At 36.7% G+C, this 23,537-nt stretch overlaps 1 protein-coding gene across 1 annotated transcript in view; it reads left to right on the top strand.

The window, feature by feature from the left end:
* The window catches only part of PXDNL (peroxidasin like), a 483,807-nt gene that overhangs the window by 310,328 nt on the left and 149,942 nt on the right, over positions 1-23,537 (top strand). Inside the window, exons 8-10 of the mRNA XM_021688214.1 lie at positions 1,370-1,487; positions 14,950-15,119; positions 19,169-19,435. Of these exons, the coding sequence (XP_021543889.1) occupies positions 1,370-1,487; positions 14,950-15,119; positions 19,169-19,435 (555 nt within the window). The remainder of the gene's footprint in view (positions 1-1,369; positions 1,488-14,949; positions 15,120-19,168; positions 19,436-23,537) is intronic.

The raw sequence follows: 23,537 nt of genomic DNA, 5'->3' as shown, positions 1-23,537 counted from the left end.
TCTTTTGCTCTCTTTTATAGCTTCCCATGCCTTCAAATGAAACACCAAATCCTTAACAAGGTCACACTTTCTATATGTTGTAGCCCTTGGCTACTCTGTAACCTTGATTCATTCTGCCCCTGCTTCTGCCCAGTGATGTTTAGCCATCATGATGTTCTTTCAGTTCCTAGAAGTTCTTAAGATTTTTTCCAACTCAAGGACTGGCTATATGCTATTTACTCTGCCTACAGTATTCTTCTTGTCTCTCTTCTTTTAAGAGCCCTCTTCTTAAATATTAATTACTTGGAAAGGCTTTTTTTAATTTTGCTCTCTACCCACCTTTTCCCTACCACACACACGCTGAGTCAGGTCCCTTTTTATAATCTATCAAATAACCATTTACTTTTCTTAGCACTTATTACAACATTTTATTATACATTTTTGTGTTTGTTTACTTTCAGTTGCTTCAATGAAACTATAAGCCCATGAGTACAGAGACTTTGTTTTGATCACTGTTTTGTCACTGTCTTAGCACTGTGCCTGACACACTGTAATGTTGAATTATTTTTTAAAGTAAAAATGTAAATGAATCAAACAATTTTTCTAAAAAGGGTAAGGCCAAGATGTTGGTCATATGGACTTTTGATGAAGTGGTTAAGATTAATAGAGATTTATGCAACATTCTCCAGACATGTTAGATCTGGTTATTTATTAATGATTGAAAGCCTCAAATGATGCACTTATTAAAGAAAGAGTTTTATCATTTAGAAAGGTTTAAAAAATTACGTTAAGTTTGCTGTAGAAAGGCAAAATTCCCTTTTTTACATTGTTCTCTATAATTTAAATTCAATAATATTATCTGGTTCATTAAATATCAATCACTCCACTTCTTTATTAAAATAATTTAAATGTTTCCATGTTTTACCACTAATTATTATTTGAGAACAGAAACATTCATTTATATTAATAAGTAATTTTGCTCAACCAGGTTTGAGGTCTAGACATACAAATTCTTATAAATTTTATAAAGTGGGTAGTTAGATGGCTAATTGTCTAGAAGAATGCCTACAAAATTGCAAGCTCAACTGAAGTACTTGGCTTGAAATATTGAAATATTGAAAACTCCTTCCAGAAATATGGCTGTAAAAGGCACAGGGAAATTTATTTAATTTACTTCATTGGAGATTCCTTTATGCAGTGTATCAAACTTCTAAAGTTTTGTTAAATATATGTCTAACATTGAAACTGGTATGTTACTGGGTAAAAGCAATACAATTTGTAAAACTTTAATGTAGAGGGATTAAAATTATCTGTAGTCCTTTGTCAATAATATCTTAGAGTACTGTAATTTTGTATCTTTAAAAGTATACCAATAATTCTTCTGTTACAGAGAGTCCTCGAATTACTTTTGAGCCCCAAGATGTGGAAGTAACATCAGGGAATACTGTCTACTTTACTTGCCGGGCTGAAGGAAACCCCAAACCAAAGATTATTTGGATACATAACAAGTAAATACTGAGCATGGGCATGTGTTGTATTCTCTTTCAAATTTCATTAATTCATTTATCTTGCTTCAAGTTTATCTAGAGATGAATTTTCCAAAATTGTCAGTATTTCTGGACATTTCATAAAAATGTCTTTTAACTTTCATCTTTTGACTTGCCCAAAGTATCTGGAAGACTTCTTAAAATTGTATATTTCCAGACATCAAAGACTGTGAAATTGAGTAAAGGAATTTTGTATTATTTCTAGAAGGAAATATTGGGATAATAACAAACTAGTATGTTTTAAAATCTGAACATAATTAGATATAACCTCACCTTAATTATTTTAGTTTCAACCTGGTATTTTAGATTTGATGTTGTAAATTTCACATAGTAAATCAGTATAACATTATGTAAGTGAATTGGCAATAAAAGATATGCAAGATTACTTAAAATACTAGTCATTTATTTTATTTTTATTGCACTATTTGATAAAACATGGTATCTACTAGTCTAAAAGGCTGTGAATGTAAAGTTGAATAATAATAACAAACTTATAAAAAGTTAAAATAAAAGTTTAAAAGAGGAGTGGGAAATGAATTATATACTTGATACAATTCAGTGATAGTACTTGGACAATTATATTATCATTAATTATGTTATTGGTAACCAGCATGGTTCGCATGTGTCTCTTCCATGCCTCCACAAAATTTCATTGTTTATTTTCTGTCATGTGTATAATCAACTCTAAATTTTAATGCTTTTCTTTGTAAAAGATTCTGATATAGTTTGTATCTTTTTTGTATATAATTTGTATTTGTAATTGTAGTAAGAAACCCAGGCATGTTTGTAAAATGTGTTTTTAATTCTAGCAAAAAACTAATAAGTATAGGTTAAAAATAGCTTGGAAAGAAGGCAATTATGAACACTATTAAATCTGGAATCTGGCCCAGGAGAAAGACTTCAACTGAGAGAAGACATCAATTTATTTCCATCTGGAGATAGTTCAATGGTACTTGAGAAATAGAAATTGCTGCTTATAATGTCTTCCAACTGCTTGTTCTGCCTTCTTACAGTTTAAATTAAGTCATTATGTGTTCAAGGTTATAAAGGTACTGACTAGTATTCAGAAAGGGACAAATAAAAAATCATATTGCTTGATGGAATGTATGACATACGGGTTTTAAATATGGTGACTAAGGAAACTAAGATGCATTTCAAAAGAAACAAAGAAATTGAAAAAGAAGGAATAAAATGAAGGAAAGGTGAAGCATAGGCAGAAGTTTCTGTTATAATATTAGCCATTTCATATAGAAAAAGAATAGAAATGAAAGGGAAGAATTTATACCAAGAAATGTTTAACATTAACAGGTCTTGCTGATTATTGGTCATAAAGTATTTTTTAATAAAAAGATAATATATATACTGAAAGTGCATGAAATATACCCTATATTACAACAGGTAATTTGAAATAAACATCTCTTTAACATAAACTAAGCTAAGAAAAAAAATACTGCCAATTCATTAGAAGCAACCTAGGTGTTCCTTCCTTAACATTCTCCTGTTTTCCTCCCCTGGAGATAACCTCTATCCTGACATTAGGGTCCATAGAACAGTGAGTTAAGAACTGATTAGACACAAGCAAAGGTGGAATTAGAGAATTAGAGGGTATGTCTGTTGGAGTATATTAGCTATCAGGATGGTTAAGAAACATGGAAACTATAATCCAAAGGTCCAGGACATATCCAATAAAGAATTCCAGAAAGAGAAGTTAAAATAATGAGCTGGAGTCAATGTTTAGAGAAGTAACAATGAGAAAATTTCCAGAAATGAAAAAAAGCACGAGATTTCAGATTAAGAAAGGTACTGATTCCCAACAAGGACTTAAAAAAGAAATCTGTATCTGGTGCATTATGATCAGAAAATTGAAAGAGATGGAGGAGGAGCAAGATGGCAGAGGAGTAGGAGACCGAAATGTCATCTGGTCCCACGAATTCAGCTAGATAGTTAACAAACCATTCTGAACACCTACAAACTCAACAGGAAATTGAAGAAAAGAATAGCAGCAACTCTCTGAACAGAAAAGTGTCCGCTTTTTGGAAGGTAGGATGTGCAGAGAAGTGAATCTGAGGCGATATTTGAGAAGATAGACCGCGGGGGGAGGGAGCCTCTGTCAGCTGGCTACTGGCAAGTGATAGAGAGTGGAACACAAAATTGGAATATTTAGAAGTCTGCTCTGCTGAGGGATGACACTCCAGTGGCTAAGTGGGGGGTGGAACCCTCGCTGGAACAGTGTGGTCTCAGGACAATGAGGGTCACAGAAAGACCAGGGGTGACTGAGTGCAGCATAGCTCCCAGGTGTTGGAGCAGGGAAGCCAGCTCCAGAGATGAGGAGTGGGGTCTCAGACCTGGGTTGCCATAAACCGTGATCTATGGCACAGTCAGGCCACTGCTCTTTGGGGAGGGACACAACAAGTGGCAGATCCAGGGAGACTCCCCTTCCTCCTCCGGAGGAACAACGTGGGAGTGCACCATAGGGATCTGCAGCGTTTGGAGACTCCAAACAGGGTCAAGTGCCAGAGATAGAAATGCTTGGTCACAGGCCAGGTGAGCACGGAATGTGGCCAGAAACGGGGGAGACAGGAGTGATTGACTGCTTTTTCTCTGGGGGCTTGCTGAGGAGTAAGGCCCCAAGTTCTTGGCTCCTCTGGGGTGGAGATTGGGAGGCAGCCATTTTCACTCTCATCCTCCAAAGCTGTACAGAAAGCTTGCAGGGAACAAAAGCTACCGAGAGCAAACACGAGCAGTGTTTAGCCTGGCCCCTGGCAAGGGCAGGGCAATTTTGCCTCAGGCAAAGACATTTGAGAACCACTGCGACAGACCCCTCCCCCAGAAGATCAGCAAGAATAGCCAATCAAAACCAAGTTTACTAATCAATGAGAATGGCAGAACTCCAGCACTAGGGGAATACAGCACATAGAGTTCATGGCTTTTTCCCCCCTGACTCTTTAGTCTTTCAAAGTTAAATTTTTTAATTTTCTTTTTTTTCTTTTTCTATTTTTTTTTGAATTTTTCTTTTTCCCTTTCTCAACCAACATCTTAGAAATCACTTTTTAAAAAAATCTTTTTTATTTTTCATTTTTAGAGTCATATTCTATCCCTTCATAGTAGTTAACCTTATTTTTGCTATATATATATATATATATATATATATATATAAGTTGTTCTCTCTTTAAAATTTTGGGATACAGTTTCTTCTAACAGATTAAAATATATCGTGAATCTCTAGTGTATGGCTTTGTTCTAGTCCCAGCCTTATCCTATTCCTTCCCTTTCTTTTTTTTAAATTTCTCTTCTTTTTTCAAACAATTCCTTTTATAAAATCTTTTATAATTTTCATCCTTATAGTCATATTCCATCCCTTCATCGTATTTACCCTTTTTTTTGTACATTATAAGTTTTTCTTTCTTTAAAATTTTGGGAGGCACTTTCTTATAACAGACCAAAATAAACCCAAAATCTAGTGTGTGGCACTGATCTATGCATCAGCCTGATCATATTTGATCATATTCTCCTTTTTTAATCTTTTTCTTTTTTGTCCTTTCTTTCCCTTTATTTTTCCCCGGTTTCAGATCTCTTTTGAATTGTTTAGTTTCTGGGGTCATTGTTACCCTGTTAGTATTTTGTTCTCTCATTCATCTATTCTCCTCTGGACAAAAGGACAAGATGGAAAAAGTCACCTCAAAAAAAAGAACAAGAGGCAGTACCAACTGCCAGGGACCTAATCAATATGGACATTAGTACGATGTTGGACCTAGAGTTCAGAATGACAACTATAAAGATACTAACTGGGCTTGAAAAAAGCAGGGATGATACTAGAGAAACCCTTTCTGGAGAAATAAAAGAACTAAAATCTAACCAAGTCAAAATCAAAAAGGCTATTAATGAGGTGTAATAAAAAATGGAGGCTCTAACTGCTAGGATAAATGAGGCAGAAGAGAGAATTAGTGATAGAGAAGACCAAATGGTGGAGAATAAAGAAGCTGAGAAAAAGTGAGATGAACAACTACTGGATCACGAGGGCCGAATTCTAGAGATAAATGATACCATAAGAAGAAACGATATTAGAATAATTGGGATCCCAGAAGAAGAAGAGAGAGAGAGAGGGGCAGAAGGTATACTGGAGAAAATTATAGAGGAGAACTTCCCTAATCTGGGGAAGGAGACAGGCATCAAAATCCAGAAGGCACAGAGAAGCCCCCTCAAAATCAATAAAAATAGGTCAACACCCCGACATCTAATAGTAAAACTTATGAGTCTCAGAGACAAAGAGAAAATCCTGAAAGCAGCTTGGGACAAGAGGTCTGTAACCTACAATGGTAGAAACATTAGATTGGCAACAGACTTAGCCACAGAGACCTGGCAGGCCAGAAAGGACTGACATGAGATATTCAGAGCACTAAATGAAAAAAAAAATGCAGCCAAGAATACTATATCCAGCTAGGCTGTCATTGAATATAGAAGGAAAGATAAAAAGCTTCCAGGACAAACAAAAAGTAAAGAATTTGCAAACACGAAATGGGCCCTACAAGAAATATTGAAAGGGGTCCTCCACGCAAAGAGAGAGCCTAAAAATAACATAGACCAGAAAGGAACAGAGACAATATACAGTAACAGTCACCTTACAGGCAATACAATGGCACTAAATGCATATCTTTCAATAGTTACCCTGAATGTAAATGGGCTAAGTGCCCCAATCAAAAGACACAGGCTATCAGATTGGATAAAAAAACAAGACCCATTGATATGCTGTCAGCAAGAAACTATTTTAGACCCAAAGACACCTCCAGATTGAAAGTGAGCAGTTGGAAAACCATTTACCATGCTAATGGACACCAAAAGAAAGTTGGGGTGGCAATCCAAATATCAGACAAATTAGATTTTAAACCAAAGACTATAATAAGAGATAAGGAAGGACACTGTATCCTTCTTAAGGGTCTATCCAACAAGAAGATCTAACAATTGTAAATATCTATGCCCCTAAGATAGGAACAGCCACTTATACAAGCCAATTAATAACAAAATCAAAGAAACACATTGACAACAATACAATAATAGTAGGGGATTTTAACACCTCCCTCACTGAAATGGACAGATCATCTAAACAAAAGATCAACAAGGAAATAATGACATTAAATGACACACTGGACCAAATGGACTTCATAGATATATTCAGAACATTCCATTCCAAAGCAACAGAATATACATTCTTCTCTAGTGCCCATGGAACATTATCCAGAATAGATCACATCCTAGGTCACAAATCAGGTCTCAATAGGTACCAAAAGATTGGAATCATTCCCTGCATATTTTTGTACCACAATGCTTTGAATCTAGAACTCAATCACAAGAGAAAAGTCAGAAAGAACTCAAATACGTGGAGGCTAAAGAGCATCCTACTAAAGAATGAATGGGTCAACCAGGAAGTTAAAGAAGAATTTTAAAAATTCATGGAAACAAATGACAGTGAAAACATAACTGTTCAAAATCTTTGGGATGCAGCAAAGGCAGTCCTAAGAGGAAAGTATATAGCAATACAAGCCTTTCTCAAGAAAGAAGAAACATCTCAAATACACAACCTAACCCTATACCTAAGGAGCTAGAGAAAGAACAGCAAATAAAGCCTAAACCCAGCAGGAGAAGAGAAATAATAAAGATCAGAACAGAAATCAATGAAATAGAAACCAAAAGAACAGTAGAACAGATCAATGAAACTAGGAGCTGGTTCTTTGAAAGAATCAACAAGATTGATAAACCCCTGGTCAGATTTACCAAAAAGAAAAGAGAAACGATCCAAATAAATAAAATCATGAATGAAAGAGGAGAGATCACAACCAACTACAAAGAAATACAAACAATTATAAGAACATATGAGCAACTATATGCCAGCAAATCAGATAATCTGGAAGAAATGGATGCATTCCTAGAGATTTATCAACACCCAAAACTGAACCAGGAAGAAATAGAAAACCTGAACAGACCTATAACCACTAAGGAAATTGAAGCAGTCATGAAAAATCTCCCAACAAAGAGCCCAGGGCCAGATGACTTCCCAGGGGAATTCTACCAAACATTTAAAGAATAATTAATACTTATTCTTCTAAAACTGTTCCAAAAATTGAAATGGAAGGAAAACTTCCAAACTTGTTTTATGAGGCCAGCATTACCTTGATCCCCAAACCAGAAAAAGACCCCACCAAAGAGGAGAATTACAGACCAATATCCCTGATGAACATGGATGCAAAGAATCTCACCAAAATACTAGCCAATAGGATCCAACAGTGCATTAAAAGGAGTATTCACCATGACCAAGTGGGATTTATTCCTGGGCTGCAAAGTTGGTTCAACATCCACAAATCAATCAATGTGATACAATACATTAATAAAAGAAAGAACAAGAACCATATGATCCTCTCAATAGATGCTGAAAAAGCATGTGACAAAGTACAGCATTCTTTCTTGATCAAAACTCTTCAGAGTGTAGGGATAGAGGGTGCGTAACTCAATATCATAAAAGCTATCTATGAAAAACCCACAGCAAATATCATTCTCAATGTGGAAAAACTGAGAGCTTTCCCCCTAAGGTCAGGAACACGGCAGGGATGTCCACTATCACCACTGCTATTCAACATAGTATTAGAAGTCCTAGCCACAGCAATCAGACAACAAATAGAAATAAAAGGCATCCGAATCAGCAAAGAAGAAGTCAAACTCTCATTCTTTGCAGATGATATGATACTTTATGTGGAAAACCCAAAAGACTCCACTCCAAAACTGCTAGAACTCATACAGGAATTCAGTAAAGTGGCAGAAAATGCACAGAAATCATTGGCATTTCTATACACCAACAACAAGACAGAAGAAAGAGAAATTAAGGAGTCAATCTCATTTACAATTGCACCCAAAACCATATGATACCTAGGAATAAATCTAACCAAATAGGTAAAGAATCTGTACTCAGGAAACTCTAAAATACTCATGAAAGAAATTGAGGAAGAGACAAAAAAATGGAAAAACCTTCCATGCTCATGGATTGGAAGAACAAATATTGTGAAGATGTCAATGCTACCTAGAGCAATCTACACATTTAATGCAATCCTTATCAAATAACACCAACTTTTTTCAAAGAAATGGAACAAATAATCCTAAAATTTGTATGGAACCAGAAAAGACCCCGAATAGCCAGAGGAATGTTTAAAGCTGGTGGCATCACAATTCCGGACTTCAAGCTCTATTACAAAGCTGTCATCATCAAGACAGTATGGTACTGGCACAAAAACAGACACATAGATCAATGGAACAGAATAGAGAGCCCAGAAATGGAACCTCAACTTTATGGTCAACTAATCTTTGACAAAGCAGGAAAGAATGTCCAATGGAAAAAAGACAGTCTCTTCAACAAATGGTGTTGGGAAAATTGGACAGCCTTATGCAGAAGAATGAAACTTGGCTTTTTCCTTACACCACACACAAAAATAGACTCAAAGTAGTTGAAAGACCTAAATGTGAGACAGGAGTCCATCAAAATCCTTGAGGAGAACACAGGCAGTGACCTCTTCGACCTCAGCTGCAGCAACTTCTTCCTAGAAACATCACCAAAGGCAAAGGAAGCAAGGGCAAAAATGAGCTATTGTGACTTCATCAAGATAAGAGGCTTTTGCACAGCAAAGTAAACAGTCAACAAAACCAAAAGACAGCCAACAGAATGGGAGAAGATATTTGCAAATGACATGTCAGATAAAGGGCTATAAAGAACTTCTCAAACTCAACACCCAAAGAACGAATAATTCAATCAAGAAATGGGCAGAAGACAAGAACAGACATTTTTCCAAAAAAGACATCCAAATGGCCAACGGACAGATGAAAAAGTGCTCAACATCACTCAGCATCAGGGAAATCCAAATCAAAACCTCAATGAGAGACCACCTCACACCAGTTAGAATGGCTAAAATTAACAAGTCAGGAAACGACAGATGTTGGCGGGGATGTGGAGAAAGGGGAACCCTCCTACACTGTTGGTGGGAATGCAAGCTGGTGTAGGCACTCTGGAAAACAGTATGGAGGTTCCTCAAAAAGTTGAAAATAGTCCTATCATATGACCCAGCAATTGCACCACTGCGTATTTACCCCAAAGATACAAATGTAGTGATCTGAATGGGCACATGCATCCCGATGTTTATAGCAGGAATGTCCACAATAGGTAAGCTATGGAAAGAGCCAAGATGTCCATCAACAGATGAATGGATAAAGAAGAAGTGGTCTATATATACAATGGAATATTATGCAGCCATCAAAAAAAAAAAGAAATCTTGCCATTTGCAATGACGTGGATGGAACTAGAGGGTATTATGTTAAGCGAAATAAGTCAGTCAGTGAAAGACAAATATCATATGATCTCACTGATATGAAGGATTTTTAATCTCAGGAAACAAACTGAGTGTTTTAGGAGTTGGGGGGGTGGGACGGATGGGGTGGCTGGGTGATAGATATGCAGGAGGGTATGTGGTATGGTAAGCTCTGTGAATTGTGTAAGACTGTTGAATCACAGACCTGTACCTCTGAAACATATAATACATTATATGTTAAAAAAAAAGAAGCTAGTAGGAAAGGAAAAATGAAGGGGGGGAATCGGAGGGGGAGATGAATCATGAGAGATGATGGACTCTGAGAAACAAACTGAGGGTTCTAGAGGGGAGGAGGGTGGGGGGATGGGTTAGCCTGGTGACAGATATTCAAGAGGGCAGGTATTGAATGTAGCACTGGGTGTTATACGCAAAGAATGAATCATGATACACTACATCAAATACTAATGATGTAATGCATGGTGATCAACATAACATAATAAAATTTAAAAAAAGAAAATTGAAAGAGATAAAATCTTTCAATCCAAGATAATTTTCAGATTACCCACAATGCATAACAATTACACTGACAGTTAACTTTAAACACCAGAAGGTAATTACATATATTTAGTTTGTTAAAGAGAAAAAAATCTAGTTTCCTTCAGTTTTATATTCAGCTAAATTATCTGACAAGTAAAATAAAGACATTTTCAAGGAGTTAAGGCTTACTTGGGGATATTTGCGAAAAGTGTTATAAATAAGGAAGATATGATATGCAAGAAGTAAAGGTGAAAACAAAGTATTTTTAAACATGTTGATAAATATGAGTAAACTGAGATTGTTAAAGTATTGACCAAGTTTAAAGTAAGAGAGAAGTAAAATATTAGATGATACTAACAAAAATATTGTAAGGAGAGAGGACATAAATAAATAATTTTTCATGCGTCATTTTTGAATTGTACAATGATATTGACTGGATTTTGAGAAGTCAAGAGGCCTGTTAAAAATTATGATAAAATACTAAGATAAGGAAGAGCATACAATTTTCATACTAAGAGAAGCAAAAGAGTGATTAAAGAAAAATGGACCAATCAACAAAAGGAGAGGAGAGATAGAATTAAAGTAAAGGAACGGCAAAAGACAGAGAAAATTAACAGAATATCTCATCAGAAATAAGCTTAAATACATTAATAAAAACAATGAATGCACGGAATTAAGTAGCCTTTTTAAAGACATAAGATTGAATAAAAAAATTCAGCTATGTGCTATTTATGTTTATTTAAAACATTATGATATGGGGAGGTGGAAGCTAGATGGGTAAACACATAACAGCAAAGTTGTCTAAACAAAATAAAGGTGCTATATATATCCAGATTAATATCAACCAAAATAAATTTGAAAAAGGTATAATTGCATATCATTAGATCATAAGTGATAAAAGCAACAATTCACTGGGAGATAAGATTCACAAACCTTTGTATACCTAACAAAGTAGCTGTCTGAAAATAAAACAAAATTAAGAGGATTACCAGGATTAATCGGCAGAAAGTCAATTATAGGGAGAAATTGCAGTACTCTTCTCTTAGAAAGAATAAGAACAAAAATTAATAGGAACAACATAGGAAGGCTGGTTTTATATGTAACACATATATCCACTACATAAAAAGCTACACTATGCTATGTTTTCAAGTAACTATAGAATGTTTATCAAAATTGATCACATATAAAGAAACAAAAATCTCAACTCATAGTAAAGAACCAACTTCATAAAGACCCCTTTTCTTTTTTTTTTTTTAAAGATTTATTTATTTATTTATTTGAGAGAGAGAGAATGAGAGAGAGCAAGCACATGAGAGGGAGGAGGGTCAGAGGGAGAAGCAGACTCCCTGCCGAGCAGGGAGCCCGATGCGGGACTTGATCCAGGGACTCCAGGATCATGACCTGAGCCGAAGGCAGTCGCTTAACCAACTGAGCCACCCAGGCGCCCAAGACCCCTTTTCTTTTAACATAATTTAATAAAATTAGAAATCAACCATTTATTGATGTTTGGAGATTCTTTAGGTTTCTCAGGAGGAGAGTAAAGTGATTACAGTACCTAGAAATAATAATCAAAATAATTTTTTTAATAAATGATTGAATTCAAAGAGGAGGGAAAGCATTCTAATTGGAGAACGAATGAGTAAAGGCACAGGATGGAAATCAATTATGATTGGATTTGGGAAAGAGGGTAGATCATATTTGTTGGAATAGAGGTTTTACCTATGAGTATAAGAGGAAAAGATTGCAAACAACTGGAAGGCTATGACTTTGGCTTTTAATTTATAATCTTCGAGTGCCACTAGATGTTGAGCAAGATAGTCACAATACTAAAGAGGTTTCTAAACCAACCATGTTTTTCTTAATGTTGAGGTTCTAGATTGTGGGAATTTTGGCCATTTAAAAAAAAAATGAAACTGTGGCAAATATTAGTACAATAGTTACAATAGATTACAAACAAGCCTTATAATTACATTCTGCTTATAGTTTTTCACTATATGCCTTCTTATGTGGAAGATATTTTAAATTTATGGGCATAGATGATAACTTATTCATCTTTATATTTCTGGTACCTAGCCACAGGGCCTAATTCTTAGAAAGCACTTAATAAATGCTTGCTGCAATGAATTGCCTTTAATAAATCAAATGTGTTTATTGGCACATTTTCAAGAGAAAAATGCTAGGTAAATTCTACTTAAGCAAACCTTTGTGTTTTTACATATGATTGCTACTTGGTTTGCATCAAATTGACAATGTGATATGTATATTGAATCATGAAGACTTGTTTTGAATTTTTGAAGGAACATCATGATTCATGAGCAAACAACTTTTATCAGTGTAGTGAAGAAAATAGGAACAAAGGGGGAAGTAACCAGGGAAAGGAATGGTGCATTTTAAATTTATGGGTGTGATGTGCTGCTGTTGGTTTTAAATCATTCTAAAGAGTGAAAATTGGTGAATTCCCTTGCACTGTCTAGTCAGAAGATAGATATCATGTACACATTTGGTAACTTTTGATGTTTTAGGAGTCAGTTTTAGAACAAAAATTTTTTTCGCCACATTTGCTTTATTTCTCTGTGTGTAATGTGTGTATGCAACTATTTTTCTCCTCCTCCTCTTCTTCTCCCTCCTTTTTCTTTTGTCTGAATTCTCCATCACATGGAGGCTGAGACAAATGCCATGTTGTACTAGTCTATCCTTTTACAAGACTGCCTCCATGAAGGAAGGGACTGTGTCTGTCATATCATTCCAAGGAGTTGGGAAGAGTTAAATTATAGTTTATTATAAAAAGGATATAACTCAGGAACAGCCAGATGGAAAAGATGCATAGGGCAAGGTATGTGGCGAGCTTCTATGCTTTCTGAGTGTGACACTACCTAAATCTCTATGTGTTTACCAGCTCAGAAGCTCCTGGAACAAATTTTAAGGAAACTAATTCATCTTTGGAAAAGGTGAAATTCCATTATTGCTGGCATGTTCCTTTGCAAGTAGGCTTATTTGGGTTCAAGGTTAGATGATTTTAGAATTGTTTAAAGTAATTCATTTAATACTAAATAAGACTTTTGAATTTGTGCACTTAAAACAAACAAACAAACAAACATGTTTTCTGATGTTCATTGCATGTTCCTGGCACTGAGTAGTTGTGGCAGTCTATATTTACAGGAATATCTAGGATGTAGTTTCTTATGCTTTGCATTGCTGGCCTTTCAAAAACAATATAGTTTTTCCTAAAGCTAATCTCTTCAAAAATAGCAACTTGAAGTTCTCATTGACTAACTGGTAGTTCTTAAAATTAGGCTTTTCAGTGGGCGAAGAACAGATTGCGTCTATCTGTCCTGTCTTCTCTTCTGCTCCACTCTAAAAGAATGGATGTGAAATTTGGCCATTATGTGCCTCTTTATCCCTTGTGATGAAAACTGCTGAATAAGGATGGTTTCTCCATCTCTTTAATTTAACATGCTTTAGTTTTTACATATATGAAAAGATGAGTTATTACTCTTCAGTGTTGGCACATTTTTAAATTAGTAGGACAAATGTTTATTTGGAAGCCATTTGCTTTGTAAAACAAACAAATTATAAAAGAAATAAATGAAATCCTCTCAATGGGCTTTTTCCTCTATTAAGGGTGTTATTGATGGGTGACATATAGTAAGTGTTTAATAAATACCTACTGAGTGATGAATGTGTGCTGTGGGAAATTTTTTATGTTTAATATTTTTATAGTACTAAGCATACTCATGTGAACATCTATATTCCTCCTCACACATGATTATTCAGTATTTTTAAAGGGGAAAAATACTCTGGTAAGACAAAAAAAATTCTGTTGAAACCTCTGACATATATTTATGTGTCAGTAGCTTTGCATTTATTGCTAAAGATAACCCCAAAAAAACACATTACTGATGTCTGAACTTTCTGGATGATAATCTTCACTACTGTGCTCAATGGATATTCCATTTCAACTGATAAACAGCATTATTCTAGTATCTCCAAAATGGTCCAGGTCAGTTAAGAGGGCCTAACCTCCAACAACTGGGTAAATGGGTGTGCTTATTTAATGCCATGTTGTATAATTGTCCTCAGCTGTGAGCTATGTTGCCTTGAATATGAATATTTCCCTACTCTTCAACAAAATATAAGTGCATACTGAATGACTCACAGAAAAGAGGTGGAAAGCTTACATATCACCACCTGGTGATTCCACTTTTTTAAAAAATAGGAATACAGAGGTATAACAATGTGCTGAAGTATGTTTCATATTGGAGAGATGGCTTCAGTGTTCAAATTCATGCTGCCTTGGAAAGCTGGACATTTAAACCTCCTTCTTTTCTATCATGTCTTGACTTGAAACCTGTGTTTAGGATACAATCTCAGAAATAGGAAGGGGCTACTAGGATTTAAATTAAAATGATCTGAATTATTAAGACAATTTAGAAATCAACAAGTTGATGTAAATAAAACATATTTATAAGGTACTATATTTTCAGTCTTGGTGTTTTCAATATGATTAGGCTTAAATAATATGTATGTAAAATGTGTATTTCCAGCCACCCATTGGATTTGGAAGATGATACTCGACTTAACTTGTTTGATGATGGGACACTCATGATACGAAACACTCGTGAGTCAGACCAAGGTGAATATCAGTGTATGGCCAGAAACTCAGCTGGGGAGGTCAAGACACAGAATGCCATGCTCAGATACTCCAGTCCTCCAGGTACAACTTTCCCCCCCCCCGAATGAACTTAATGTAAATGCATCAGTTCTCCATAGTTATTTGCACTAGAAAATGACTTCATATTGCTTCTTTAAGGTATGGAATGCTTAAAAGTGAAACAGTTGCCATTGTCTATCACTTCCTAATTTTTTACAAAAACTTGAGGTTTTTTTCTCCTGAAGTTTATTTTAATTTCTTGCCTTAGTTCTATTCTTTTCTAGTCACAATAGGTGCTGTCCCAAGGCTGTCATTGTCTTTTTGATTACCCATCCAGCTTCCTCAGAAGATGACCCAGCATCCTCAGAGGGAATCAGTGGTACCTAGGCAGGATTATCAACCTTTCTAACAAATAATTTAATTATTCATTCATAATTAATTCACTCAACACATTTATTGAATGCGCACTGAGCTAGCCGTTGAAGATGGTATAGTTAACAACCTATGCTCCTTTAACTTTCCAGGAGCTTTGCTTTGCCATAATTTCAGTGGCTTAACAGACACAAGAGCTATGACAGATTTTTTAGCAATATCATTATCAGGAAGGTGATGGAAATAGTGAGACACTATGTCTTACTTTACTGAGTCTATAGTCTATTAGGTGATAGCCATAATTCAACAAAATGGTAAGTTTTATGATGGATAAGGAAAGGGGATAGAAGCAGAAAGGATAGTTGTGTGCTGGTAAATGTTTGTTTGTTTAGTTATTTATTTATTTTTAAAAGATTTATTTATTTATTTTAGAGAGAGAGAGCACACCTATGCACAGGGGTGGAAGGGGCAGAGGAAGAGGAAGTGAGAGGGTCTCACATAGACTCCCTGCTGAGCACATAATCCAACATGCGGGGGCTTGATCTCATGACCCTGAGATCATGACCTGAGCTGAAATCAAGAGTTGGACACTTAACTGTGAGCCAATCCAGATACCCCACTGGTAAATGTTTAAAAACTGGCTCTGGGGGTGAGGGCAAAGCCCCAATTTGCAGTATTTGCCAATGATTGACATGACATCACTGAATTTGGAGTTAGGAAGAGATGTGTAGTAGTACACCATTGCATAGTATTTCCACCATGGAGACACAATAATCTCAAGACCTTAGATCATAGTAAAATGCAAAATAATTAGAAGTGGTAAATGTCAGAATTTATCTTTGATATTAATTAGATTTATTTAGTTGTAAGTTTATGTAATTTAATTTTTAATAATGGCTATGCTTAACTGTCAGTTTGAAAAATTCCAAAAATTTGATAACTGGCTTTCCAGAGCCAGCTCCAACAGACCCCTGACAGAGGAGGAGCACTTAGATCAGACTTGGAGATCTGTGTTCATTCATGGAAGGATTTTCCAGGACCAGTGACATCTAAGCTGAAAGCAAGAAGTAGAAAACAGCCAGATAAATAGGATTAAAACCTTATCTTAGTAGAAAGGTCAGGAAAGGTAGAGAGCAGCGCACATTCAAGACATGAAGTTCTGGATGTCTGGATGATACAGATGAAGGGTTGGGAATTACATGAGATTTGATGAATTGTAAGGCAGAGTTGAACATTCATGACTGTACTCTAGGTGTTTCAAAATTAGATTTCTCTGCTACAAAGATCTCCCAAGCAGCAGTTTGGAGGACAAGCAGGAGGACAGAGTAAGGTGAGGAGGTCAGCGGCTGTGGTGACAATGCAGAGGAGAGTAGTGACATTGGCAGTGATGGAGGGAGTAGAGAAAATGTCCCTGAATGAAGCGTTATTCCAGGAGAAATAATACATTTGAATCAGAGATTGACTGAATATGGGAATTCCTTACAGAGTTCGTCAGTAATTTCTGATTGGCAAACCCACTAGCTCCTTCCAAAGTGTCATTCACTTTGCCCTCCAGGTCAAGCCTGACACCGCACACTGGAGTATTCCTACTTTGACTTCTGGGCACCACTTCCTCCTGATCCTTTCTGAAGGTCCTCTCCTTCTTTCCCAAGGCCTTCAGCCTGCCTCAACTGTGCCATTCCTCACACCCTCCCCACCTGCTCTTTGTCCATTCTGCCTGCCCTAACCACATTTCTTCTTCCTCCATTGAGCTCTCCTTGAGTTTTAGTTTTTTTTCTTTTTATTTATTTATTTGAGAGAGAGAATGAGATAGAGCATGAGAGGGGGGAGGGTCAGAGGGAGAAGCAGACTCCCTGCTGAGCAGAGAGCCCGATGCAGGACTCAATCCCGGGACTCCAGGATCATGACCTGAGCCAAAGGCAGTCGCTTAACCAACTGAGCCACCCAGGCATCCCGAGCTCTCCTTGAGTTTTAAAGCAATTCCTAAACATCCAACTTGAGTAATTAATGTACACTTCAAAGATTTTATTGCTGGTATCTTTCCTGAGATTTAGATTGATGTCACTACTGTCTTATTGTTCATTTTTAGTATATGTGCTGCCGAAGTGAGCACTATTGTTCATTTTCAAATGTGAATTTTTTATGTTCCTCAAGCACATTCACCTGCACTCCATCTTCGTTTTCCATCACTGTTGATATTATTATCTTCCCCAAACTTCAGATTCAGCCTCCATTGCTATCTTGTCTTCATCAAGTCTCTAGAAATTTGGTTCCAAGATGTATCAGATTGTCTTCCTTTTCATTTCCACTGCCATTGATTCACTTCAAAAACCTTTCATACCTCAATTATTATAATAGTTCTTTCCATTTCTCTATAGCACTTTATACCTTACTGTAATATAATGATTTCCAAGGTATGTTGTAGTTCTTCAGATTATGTGGTTTGTCTTCTGTCCTTGTAGCTAAAGCATAAGCTTATGAAGAAAGGAGTATCCTGTGCATCTTTGTATCTTCCCAACATCTAGCATTTTATCTAACTTAAGGCATTCAATATTGTTAAAATTAAATTAAATCTTGCTTGTTGAATTAGATTAAATAAATTTATCTCTACTCTTAATGGTATATTCATCTCAGAAATTAAGGAGCCCCCCAAAATTAGATCCAGTAACTAAGCATGTTTAACATCCTCATAAGTATTTAATTTCTGCTTGAGATTTCCAGAAAAGATGAAACTCTTATGAATCAGTGAGTGGAACACTCCATATGGAAGTCTAAATTTTGTATTTACAAGGATACTTAGCAAGTCAATTTGTATTATATTTGGCTGAAAGTGACAGAAAATTTGATGAGAAATGGCTTAAACATAGTGTGTGTGTGTGTGTGTGTGTGTGTGTGTGTGAACGTGTGCACATGCGCACCTGGGAATGTGGTTTATTCATATGCCACAAGCAGTGCAGGAGTCTGGACAGAGCTGCCACATCAGCCCAATGCTCCAATGATATCTTTCTATTCTTCAGTCCTTTGCATTGAGACCTTTTTCTCCATTTCATAATTGTCACCTCGTGGCCCAAGTTGGCTCTTGTAACCCAAACTCATGCCTGAGTGCCAGGTAGCAAACAGGAGTAAAGGCAATGACTAGTTAGACTGTTCTTTTATAAGGGAAGAAAACTCTTCCAGGGACGTGTGCCTACATCTCACTGGTAGAACTGTGTCACATGGATACCCTTAACTGCAAGAGAGTCTGAGAAGGCTAATTTGAACAGTTAGCCCCTAAAATAAAAAATAGGTGGGCACTAGCAGTGTCTGTGATGATGGCATCAAGGGAAGCAATCTATTTAAAAAATTGCACATTTATATCAATCTAGATTTAAGACCCAAATGTTTTAGATTTAACTATTTGAGAATTTAATGTATGTATATAATATTTTAGTATAAAGGCATTTTGAAATTGACAAAAATTTTAAGAACCACAATGTAGAGGGGTGCCTGGGTGGCTCAGACAGTTAAGTGTCTCCCTTTGGCTCAGATTATGATCCCCGGGTCCTAGGATCAAGCCCCAAGTCCAACCCTCTGCTTGGTGGGGAGCTTGCTTCTCCCTCTGTCTGCTGCTCCCCCGGCTTGTACTCTCTCTCTCTAATAAAAAAATTAAAAAATCTTAAACAAAACCCCACAATGTAGAATAAATAAAACTTCTTAACTGCTACTGGTTGTATTTTGTTTTGTTTTTCTCTTTCCTTTAGCCAAGCCTAGTTTTATAATCCAGCCCCAGGACACAGAGGTTTTAATTGGCACCAGCACAACTTTGGAATGTATGGCCACAGGCCACCCACACCCCCATGTTACTTGGACTAGGGGCAGTGGAGAGGCCCTGGATGGATCCAGGCACCTGGCTACTTCTGGAGGACTATACTTGCAGAATGTCACCCTGCAGGATCATGGTCAATTTACCTGTCACGCCGACAATAATGAAGGCTCTGTTCAAGCTACAGTAAACATAATTGTACAAGGTATGGGAGCAAGGGGTCATGATTGAAATGTTCATGCTGCCACATTCAGAAAATTATTTTTCAACTTAAAAAAATAATGTCATGTAAATCAGTGAAGAGATTTTTGTATTTGCCATTTATTTTTGACATAATAGAATTTTCAAAACTAATCTGCTTCATATTAAAACTTGGATTTTTTTTCACTTCAGTCTTTATCCAGATGTTATAATCAACCATTAGCAACAAAAGAGATGAAGTCATTTGGCAGCAAACTGTCAAAAGATATTTGTGCTTCAGGATACTTCACAGATGTAGGAAAGACACTTCAGATATGAAAGTGAAAATGCTGTGCCCGATGTTCATAATCACTTACCAAGCTGCCTACTAACATAGTTTAGGACTATGCTGATGGCTCTTACGGGTCTGGGATGGGTAACAAAAGCAGTAATAAAACTATTCTGAACACTATAAATAATTTATATGCATGGGCATGTAATCATGTTGTAAAGAACTCATGTTTTTCTGCTCTGCTTTTGTTCTGAAATGGGCTGCCTTTCCCTGTCTGTTGTGGTGGTTGTGTGTGTGGGTTTAGGTGCATGTGCATGTGTGAGCACAGATACTCAACACTCCTTGTGGGCTAAGAGGTTTAGTTTTTTTTTTTTAATTATATTATGTTAATCACCATACATTACGTCATTAGTTTTTGATGTAGTGTTCCATGATTCATTATTTGTGTATAACACCCAGTGCTCCATGCAGAACATGCCCTCTTTAATACCCATCACCAGGCTAACCCATCCTCCCAACGTCCACCCCACTAGAACCCTCAGTTTTTCAGAGTACATCATCTCTCATGGTTCATTTCCCCCTCCGATTTCCCCCCCTGCTAGCTCCTTCTTCTTCTTCTTTTTTAAACATATAATGTATTATTTGTTTCAGAGGTACAGATCTGTGATTGAACAGTCTTGCATGATTCACAGAGCTCACCATAGCACATACCCTCCCTAATGTCTATCACCCACCACCCCATCCCTCCCACCTCCCACCACTCCAGCAACCCTCAGTTTGTTTCCTGAGATTAAGAATTCCTCATATCAGTGAGGTCATATGATAAATGTCTTTCTCTGACTTATTTCGCTCAGCATAACACTCTCCAGTTCCAGCCAGGTGATTGCAAATGGCAAGATTTCATTCCTTTTGATAACTGCATAATATTCCATTGTATATATATACCACCTCTTCTTTATCCATTCATCTGTCGATAGACATCTTGGCTCTTTACACAGTTTGGCTATTGTGGACATTGCTGCTGTAAACATCAGGGTGCACGTGCCCCTTTGGATCCCTACATTTGTATCTTTGGGGTAAATACCCAGTAGTGCAATTGCTGGATTGTATGATAGCTCTATTTTCAACTTCTTGAAGAACCTCCATACTGTTTTCCAGAGTGGCTGCACTTGTTTGCATTCCCACCAACAGTGTAGGAGGGTTCCCCTTTCTCCACATCCCTGCCAACATCTGTTGTTTCCTGACTTGTTAATTTTAGCCATTCTGACTGGTGTGAGGTGATATCTCATTGAGGTTTTGATTTGGATTTCCCTAATGCCAAGCAATGTTGAGCACTTTTCCATGTGTCTGATGGCCATTTGGATGTCTTCTTTGGAAAAGTGTCTGTTCATGTCTTCTGCCCATTTCTTGATTGGATCATTTGTTCTTTGGGTGTTGAGTTTGATAAGTTCTTTATAAATTTTGGATACTAGTCCTTTATCTGATATGTCACTTGCAAATATCTTCTCCCATTCTGTCAGTTGTCTTTTGGTTTAGTTGACTGTTTCTTTTGCTGTGCAAAAGCTTTTTATCTTGATGAAGTCCCAATAGCTCATTTTTGCCCTTGCTTTCCTTGCCTTTGGTGATGTTTCTAGGAAGAAGTTGCTGCAGCTGAGGTCGAAGAGGTTGCTGCCTGTGTTCTCCTTTAGGATTTTGATGGACTCCTGTCTCACATTTAGGTCTTTCAACTATTTTGAGTCTATTTTTGTGTGTGGTGTAAGGAAATGGTCCAGTTTCATTCTTCTGCATGTGGCTGTCCAATTTTCCCAACACCATTTGTTGAAGAGACTGTCTTTTTTTCACTGGACTTTTTTTCCTGCTTTGTCGAAGATTAGTTGACCATAAAGTTGAGGTTCCATTTCTGGGCTCTCTATTCTGTTTCATTGATCTATGTGTCTGTTTTTTGCCAGTACCATACTGTCTTGACGATGACAGCTTTGTAATAGAGTTTGAAGTCCGGAATTGTGATGCCGCCAGCTTTGCATTTCTTTTTCAACAGTCCTCTGGCTATTCAGGGTCTTTTCTGGTTCCATACAAATTTTAGGATTATTTGTTCCATTTCTTTGAAAAAAGTGGATGGTATTTTGATGGGGATTGCATTGAATGTGTAGATTTCTCTAGGTAGCATTGACTTCTTCACAATATTTGTTTTTCCAATCCATGAGCATGGAACGTTTTTCTGTTTCTTTGTGTCTTCCTCAATTTCTTTCATGAGTATTTTATAGTTTCCTGAGTACAGATTCTTTGCCTCTTTGGTTAGATTTATTCCTAGGTATCTTATGGGTTTGGGTGCAATTGTAAATGGGATCGACTCCTTAATTTCTCTTTCTTCTGTCTTTTTGTTGGTGTATAGTAATGCCACTGATTTCTGTACATTGATTTTATATCCTGCCACTTTGCTGAATTCCTGTATGAGTTCTAGCAGTTTTGGGGTGGAGTCTTTTGGGTTTTCCACATAAAGTATCATATCATCTGCAAAGAGTGAGAGTTTGACTTCTTTACTGATTCGGATGCCTTTTATTTCTTTTTGTTTTCTTATTACTGTGGCTAGGACATTTAATACTATGTTGAATAACAGTGGTGATAGTGCACATCCCTGCCGTGTTCCCACATTGAGAATGATATTCGTTATGGGTTTTTCCTAGATGGCTTTTTGATATTGAAGTATGTACCCTCTATCCCTATACTCTGAAGGGTTTTGATTGAGAAAGGATGCTGTACTTTTCAAAAGTTTTTTGATTTGCAGATGTTGAACCAACCTTGCATCCCAGGGATAAATCCCACTTGGTCGTGGTGAATAATCCTTTCAATGTACTGTTGGATCCTATTGGATAGTATTTTGGTCAGAATTTTTGCATTCATTTTCATCAGGGATATTGGTCTGTAATTCTCCTTTTTGATGGGGTCTTTGGTTTGGGGATCAAGGTAATGCTGGCCTCATAAAACAAGTTTGGAAGTTTTCCTTCCATTTCTATTTTTTGGAACAGTTTCAGAGTAGGTATTAATTCTTCTTGAAATGTTTGGTAGAATTCCCCTGGGAAGCCATCTGGCCCTAGGCTTTTGTTTGTTGGGAGATTTTTGATTACTGCTTCAATGTCCTTAGTGGTTATAGGTCTGTTCAGGTTTTCTATTTCTTCCTGGTTCATTTTGCTTGTTGATACATCTTTAGGAATGCATCCATTTCTTCCAGATTATCTAATTTGCTGGCATAGAGTTGCTCATAATATGTTCTTATAATTGTTTGTATTTCTTTGGTGTTGGTTGTGATCTCTCCTCTTTCATTCATGATTTTGTTGATTTGGGTCATTTCTCTTTTCTTTTGGATAAGTCTGGCCAGGGGTTTATCAATCTTGTTAAGTCTTTCAAAAAACCAGCTCCTAGTTTCATTGATTTGTTCTACTGTTCTTTTGGTTTCTATTTCATTGATTTCTGCTCTGATCTTTTTTATTTCTCTTTTCCTGTTGGGTTTAAGTTAATTTGCTGTTCTTTCTCTAGTTCCTTTAGGTGTAGAGTTACATTGTGTATTTGAGACCTTTCTTGTTTCTTTTTTTTTTTTAAAGATTTTATTTATTTATTTGAGACAGAGAGAATGAGAGACAGAGAGCATGAGAGGGAGGAGGGTCAGAGGGAGAAGCAGACTCCCTGCCGAGCAGGGAGCCCGATGCGGGACTCGATCCCGGGACTCCGGGATCATGACCTGAGCCAAAGGCAGTCGCTTAACCAACTGAGCAACCCAGGCGCCCAAGACCTTTCTTGTTTCTTGAGAAAGGCTGGTATTGCTATATACTTTCCTCTT

This window comes from Neomonachus schauinslandi, chromosome 4, assembly GCF_002201575.2.
Source record: "Neomonachus schauinslandi chromosome 4, ASM220157v2, whole genome shotgun sequence".
Taxonomy (NCBI): Eukaryota; Metazoa; Chordata; class Mammalia; order Carnivora; family Phocidae; genus Neomonachus; species Neomonachus schauinslandi.
This window is presented reverse-complemented; position numbering and strand designations above follow the sequence as displayed.